At 42.9% G+C, this 6988-nt stretch overlaps 1 protein-coding gene across 1 annotated transcript; it reads right to left on the bottom strand.

Annotated features, from left to right (window-relative positions):
• On the bottom strand, positions 1–324 carry LOC106374167. The gene has a single exon (XM_013814255.1). It carries the CDS (start codon positions 322–324, stop codon positions 1–3), a length of 324 nt encoding a protein of 107 aa, XP_013669709.1.
• Between the last annotated feature and the right edge of the window lie 6664 nt (positions 325–6988).

The raw sequence follows: 6988 nt of genomic DNA, 5'->3' as shown, positions 1-6988 counted from the left end.
TCATGAACTCAACCATACAGGCATAATAGAATACAACTTAGGGACAATGGACGTAAACGTAGCAGTCTCCTTCGCTATTCTATCAGCAACTTTGTTTCCACTTCTTGGATAGTAAACCACTTCATACTCCCTTTGACTTGTCAATGAGGCCTTGATGTCTTGGATAATAGGTCGCATTCTTGGCCAGATCTCTTCCTCTTCGTAGATCATACTCTTCAGCACAAGAGAATCCGTCTCGAAGATCGCCTTTTTATACCCAAACCCATTCATTGTATAGATTGCCCATCGCAACGCCTCCGCCTCTGATTCCAGAGCTGACCCCATTGCAGTCACTTTCTTTGCCCTGCCCACAACAAAGTACCGGTATGATCTCGCGCTACCCAGCCTACTCCACCGTGATTCCTCTCCTTGTTCCAAGAGCCATCAGTGTTACATTTTACCCATGATGGAGCTGGTGCTTTCCATTTCTTCTCCGGTTCCTTTGTTGTGGCTGACTTTACCACCTCTACTTTGGCATCTTCTTTGCATTTCCATTCCTTCACATCATCCCATACCTTCTCTACTGTCTCAGGAGCTTCATAATCTTTTCCCCTGAATATAAACTCATTTCTATTCTTCCACAATCTCCACAGTAGCCATGGAGCAAGATCCTCTTCCAGTTGATCCATTGGATACTCTTTTTTTAGATTTAAGACCCAATGAATGTTGGAGAATAGAGAATCCGCCCAAGTACCTGAAGGGGGGATATGAATGTTTGCATCTGCCCACAGCCGTCGAGCATAGTGCACTGTAATAGTAAATGATTGATGCTTTCGCCTGCCTCACCACACCTGCTGCATCGTTTGTCTTTAGCAATATGCTGGTACACCATATTCTCTGCTACCGGAAGGGCATTGCTGAGACACCTCCACAGGAAGTGCTTGACCTTTGGGCTGATATTTAAGCTCCACACCCGTTGATAGAGTGCATCTAAGCTTGGCTGGAGCACTTCTTGGTTCTCTTTATCTGTCGACAACAGCTCCATTTGGACCCAGTACGCGGACTTCACCGTATAATGGCCTGTTTTTGGGTATTCCCAAGAGTAGGTATCCTCACTTTGACCTCCTGCTGGTCGTAAGAGCTTTATCTTCTCTCGATCCTCCTCTGTAAACAGCCTACTCAGCAGCACTTGGTTCCACTCCCTTCCATTCCCACAAAGAAGATCACTCACTTTTAAATCTCCCGAGACATACACTCGGTTCTCTCTCTCCTCCAGTCTCATCGAAGTGATCATTGTGGCTGGTTCTTTCCCTACCCATCTATCTTGCCACACCTTTGTTTTCCTCCCATTCCCAATAATTACTCTAGCTCCTTGCTGCACAAGCTTCTGAGCCGCATGAATGCTTCTCCACGCATATGATGGGCGGGAACCAAGGGGAGCGTTTAAAGGGTCTGAGTCTCTGAAATATCTACTCTTGAACACCTTAGACATCAGTGACTCCTTGTTTGTTACCATTCTCCATAACTGCTTGCCCAACAGCGCCAAGTTGAAAGTCTCCAAGTCTTTGAAACCCAAACCTCCACTCGCTTTCGGTTTACACAAACTTTCCCAGCTCTTCCAATGCATGCCTTTTGATTCCACCTTGTTCCTCCACCAAAATTCAGACATTAACGCCATGATTTGTTTATGGATTGTTTTTGGTAACAAAAAGCATGCCATTGTATATGTGGGAAGCGCCATTGCCACCGCTTTGAGCATCACTTCCTTCCCTCCTGGAGACAAGAACTTCGTTTGCCACCCGTGTATTCTTTTACTTAGATTCTCTCTTAGGTAACTGAGAATTGAGACTTTAGATCCACCAAATGACTCCGGTAATCCTAAGTAAAAGCCTTCTCCCCCAGTACTCTCAATGCCCAGCTTCTCCTTAATCTCCTCTCTTCTGCTTCTCGGGATGTTTTTACCGAAGTAAACACTCGACTTCTGATAGTTAATTCGCTGGCCCGAAGCGAGACTATACTTGTTTAGAAGCTGGACCATCTGATTCAACTCTTCTTCTGATCTCTTACAGTATATCATACTGTCATCTGAAAATAATAAATGAGAAACCGGGGGAGTCCTCCTCGCTACACGTAACCCAGCGATCAGTCTTTTTTGCTCAGCCAGCTTCAACATCTGAACCAACACCTCCGTGCAAATTACAAAGAGATAAGGAGATAACAAATCCCCTTGTCTCAAACCCCTCGTGGGACTGATTTTACCATACGGTTCTCCATTTATCAGCACCTGATATCAAACTGATGAGACACAGCTCATAATGAGATTCCTCCACTCTGCAGAAAATCCTATCATCTGCATTGCTTTATCCAAAAAGGGCCATTCCACCCTGTCATACGCCTTGGAGATGTCTGTCTTTATAGCAATGAACTCCTCAGAGCATTTGTTATCTGAGTTTAGCACGTGGAGGAGCTCGTGCGCCACAAGTATATTATCAGATATCAGTCTCCCTTCTACAAAGGCCGCCTGAGTCTCTGATATGATACACGGTAAGACCTTCTTCAGTTTTCGAGCCATGAGTTTGGATATTATCTTATACGCCACATTGCATAGACTTATCGGTCTATACTCACTCATCCTCATTGCGTTCAAAATCTTTGAGATTAAGCAGATGTTGGTGTTGTTTATCTCCTCTTCTAGGACCCCCGTCTCGAAGAATCTCTGCACCATCTCTGTTATCTCCTCTCCACTCGATTCCCAGAACTGTTGAAAGAAGTGACCACTCATCCCATCTGGCCCTGGGCATTTATTCGGATTGATGTCAAAAACCGCCTTCTTCACTTCCTCTTTCGTCACTGGTTGCATTAAACCTTCATTTTGGGAATGAGAAAGCAATGTAGGCATCTCGTCCCACTCCTCTAGTTCCATTCCCACGTCTTCCGAGGAGAACAGAGTCTTAAAGTAGCTCTCTGCCACTCGTTCCAAGTCTCTTTCAGCAAACCACTCTCGACCTTCCTCATCTAAGAGGCTTTTGGTCTTAATCTGAGCTCTTCTATTCTTGGTAATCGCATGAAAGAACTTTGTATTCTTATCACCAGACCTCAGCCAGTTTAGCCTACTTTGTTGCAACCAGAACTCTTCCTCATTTAAGTACTCCTCATTCAGTTCTTTTTTGAGATTCTCTAGCTCCACACGCTCAAAATGTTCCTGTCTGGATGCCTCATTGATCCTGAAATGTAGCTCCTGAATCCTTATAGCCGAGTTTGGTTTCGCTTGTCTTTTCCAAGAGGAGTTGGCTCTTCTGCACACTGCTATTCTGTCCATAATCTTTGTTTGACCACTGCCATTGCTCTTCCAACTGTTTTCCACTGTCGTTATAAAGCCCTCCCTCTTAACACATCGATGATCATATTTAAAGCAACCTCTTATTCTCTTTTGAAGCCCATCAGTCGATGTAAGAATTGGACTATGGTCAGAACAAACTCTCTGTACATAAAACGTTATTGCTTGAGGGAACATTCCCAGCCATTCCTGGTTTGCCACAGACCAGTCTAAACGACACTGAACCAGACCATTAGCTCTCATCCCTGCCCAAGACAAAGGATTTCCCTTATACATAATATCCCACAAGCCCCAGCTGAGAAGCATTTGCTTGAACTCCTGACCTTCATTGTCACTTCGTGCCGCGCCTCCTTGCTTCTCAGATTGATCTACCATCTCGTTAAAGTCTCCTGTTAATAACCAGGCTCCTTTCCTCTCTGCTCCAATTCTCTCAATCCTTTCCCAGACCTCGCCTCTTTTACTTTTCACCGGGTCTCCATATACACCGGTTAGATAAAAGCTCTGGTCCTGCCAAACCATCTTCACATCTATGATTCTTTTATTGGCTTGTAATACCTCCACCGTACATGTATCCTTCCACATCAGAGCCAAACCACCACTTTTACCCTTCGCATCGACAGCCACCAGATCATGAAAACCAAATTTCTCTACAACTGTCTCCAAATACCTTCTTCTACTCTTGGTCTCACTGAGGAATATTATCTTAGGGTAGTTCTGACCATGCAAACCCTGTAGATGTCGAACTGTAGGGGTATTCCCCAACCCCTGACAGTTCCAACTCATAATCCTCATATTGATCTCGAAGGGTTGGTATTAACCATCAACCCTTCTTTCCTTTTTGTTCCACTTTCCAATGCTATCCTACGGACAGAATGGCTCGGGAATTGAGCTGTTACTTGAGCATAATGAATTGGAGTAACCGTTGCTATATAGGCAGAATGTTCAGTAACGTCTTTTCCTCTCTCTGTAGATCCGGAATGAGAACTTCCCAAGCGCTGGAACACCAATGGAGAGGCTTCTTTCTTCTCATGTGATCCCACACGAGGCTTCTTTGCCGTGCGATCATCACTACTGCTCTGACGCCTTCGTTTTGAAACTTGAGATACTTCAACGCTTCTATCTTCTCGAGGGGAGGGTTGAATATGGCCACTCAATCTCTCAAAGACTGACGGAGGGCTTCTGCTTCCTTTACTAGACTGACCATCACGTTTCTCCTCCATGGATTCTCCACTTAGCCTCCCTCGGAGATCCCCATCCATTGGTCTTCCTTCCCTGCTAGTCCTTCTGCCTGCAGCATCGTGCACCTTCTCATTGCTCCCCAATCTATTGAAGACTGACGCCATCTCAAGTATCTCTTCAGGGCCCGCCGATCCTTCAACCTCTGTACTCACACTCTTAACTCCGCTTTGATCACCAGAGCTTTTTGGATTTGCCGTTGACTCATCTGTACTTCTCGACTTCCTCTGTGCGCCACTATCATGCTTCTGCCTCCACTGAATTTGTGGAGTTGAGACTACTCTCTTCCCCTTTCGTTTTTCTTCTCTAAGAGCTTCATAAGCTTTACTCTTCCCGTCACTTGGGCCTGCTCCACCTCTGGGTTCTTTCAAGACTACACCTTTAGCAGTTTGCTTTTGTAGTGCCTCCTTAGCTTTGAGCTCCTTCTCACTTAGCTTTTTCCTAAGACTTTGCTCCTTTTTTCTTCCCTTAGTACCTCTTTCTTCCACCGGAGCAATGACTATTTGTTGAGGGCATCTAGACTGGTCGTGAGTAAGCCTCTTACAGGTATAGCAAACTTTTAGCAATTTCTCATACTCCAGCTCCATGGGGATTGTTGTTCCCGATTTAAATCGTGCTGTTCTGCGGAACTGAAGGGGCTCCTCTGTACTGATGTGCACAAGAACTCTAATGTACTCCAGGGAGTTTGAGTTCTTTGCATGAAGCTCCACCTTCTCAACCTTCCCAAGGGGATCTAGCAAACACTCTACCACTTGTTTCTTCGGCATATGGATCGGTAGTCCTCTTACTCTTATCCAGAATGGAATCCTCTTCAAGAACTCTGGGTGTGGATTTGGAGACCATTGATCTAGGGAGATCATCCACCCATTGACAAACCAGGGACCTTTAGTGAGAACATGTTGTAGATCTTCCTCCGCATTGAAAATAAACTGAACTCTGTCTTCCCCTACTCCTCTTCCGCGGACTCTCTCTTCCATTCCCCAGATTGGTGGAAGAGCTTTTACCAGTCCTCCAACTTTGTGCACAAAAGGATTTAGACACCGAACTATCACACTGAGAGAGTTTTCTTCAATGAGATCCTCGATTTCTAGATCTGGAATATCCACCGTCTCTCCTTCGTCGAGCAGTTCCATTTCTTTCAGCTCTTCCATCAAAGATGGCTCCTTTCTTTTTCGGAATCGATTCATGATAGTTACCGGGCAATTTCTAGACTTGGAAGCCACAAGGACTTAATGAGTAAAACTGGGAAGTCACTGCCAGATCTACCCTTATAGGGAGTTCTCCAGACCAAAACCGCCTCTATCAAGACCTCTTCAATCTCCCATAGAGTGGATTTTGCTCTCGAATCTTCTTTTCAGAGGTTTATAGCTCGAAAGGATACAGCTTCTCGAAAGGATCTATAAGCTGAATGGGAAGGGCTTCTCGATCTAGCTCTAAACCGAGTGTAGAAGTGGAAGAACCCTAATCACCGCCATGTCGCCTCCTAGAGAGAGAAAAAGATTTTACAAAGATTTTTTTTTCCCATATACTTAAAGTTTTTTAGAAGTTTCTGGTAAATACTTTTTTCAAAGTAATATAATTATATTTTGTTGACAAAAAAAATTATAATTATTTTTCAAAATAAAATTGTAATGAAAATAAAGAAATACTCTCTTTATTTTGAAAATAATAATACTTTTACCTATAAAAACAGAAGAACAAAAAATTGGATTCGCAACAGTAAATCACAAACTAGGGGTGAGCGTTCGGGTACCCATTCGGGTTCGGTACGGATTTATTCGGGTTTTGCGTTTTCGGGGTTAAAGATTTCAGTCTCATTCGGGTATTTCTAAATTTTGGTTTGGGTTCGGTTCAAATCTTTGCGGGTTCGGATTCGAATAACCCATTTAAATGACTTTTGAAATTTTAAAATTCAATAAATAGTTTAAATTTCTCCAAATCTGTAAATAAAATACTATATTACATATAAATTTGAATAACATATGTCGGAATACCTAAATTTAACATATAAATTGATTTGGTTTGAATATTTTGATAGATAATCAGTACATATTGCAAGTATTTTGGTATTTTGAGTATATTTTACCTATTTCGGACATTTACTTTTGACTATTTATATATATTTTCAAGTATTTTAGACAACTTAAAAAATATCTTATATATTTTGGATGTTTTTAATATACATTAAATCTAAAAATAATTAATATATTTAGATATATAAATCTATTTCAGATACATTCGGGTACCCGAAATACTTCGGTTCGGGTCGGGCTCGGTTTCGGTTCTCTTGATATCAGAATTTGGAGCCGTTTCAACTTCGGTTCGGGTTCGGTACTATTTTTTCGGATCGGGTTCGGTTCGGATTCGGGTTTTTTGCCCAGCCCTATCACAAACGATTCCCTTTTTATACACAATGAGAACTTGTATTCGAAGACA

Source organism: Brassica napus, chromosome C5, assembly GCF_020379485.1.
Source record: "Brassica napus cultivar Da-Ae chromosome C5, Da-Ae, whole genome shotgun sequence".
In the NCBI taxonomy this organism is placed as follows: Eukaryota; Viridiplantae; Streptophyta; class Magnoliopsida; order Brassicales; family Brassicaceae; genus Brassica; species Brassica napus.
This window is presented reverse-complemented; position numbering and strand designations above follow the sequence as displayed.

Coding starts and splice junctions, on each gene's coding strand:
- LOC106374167 (XM_013814255.1), bottom strand. CDS start 324: ATGGGGTCAGCTCTGGAATCAGAGGCGGAGGCGTTGCGATGGGCAATC.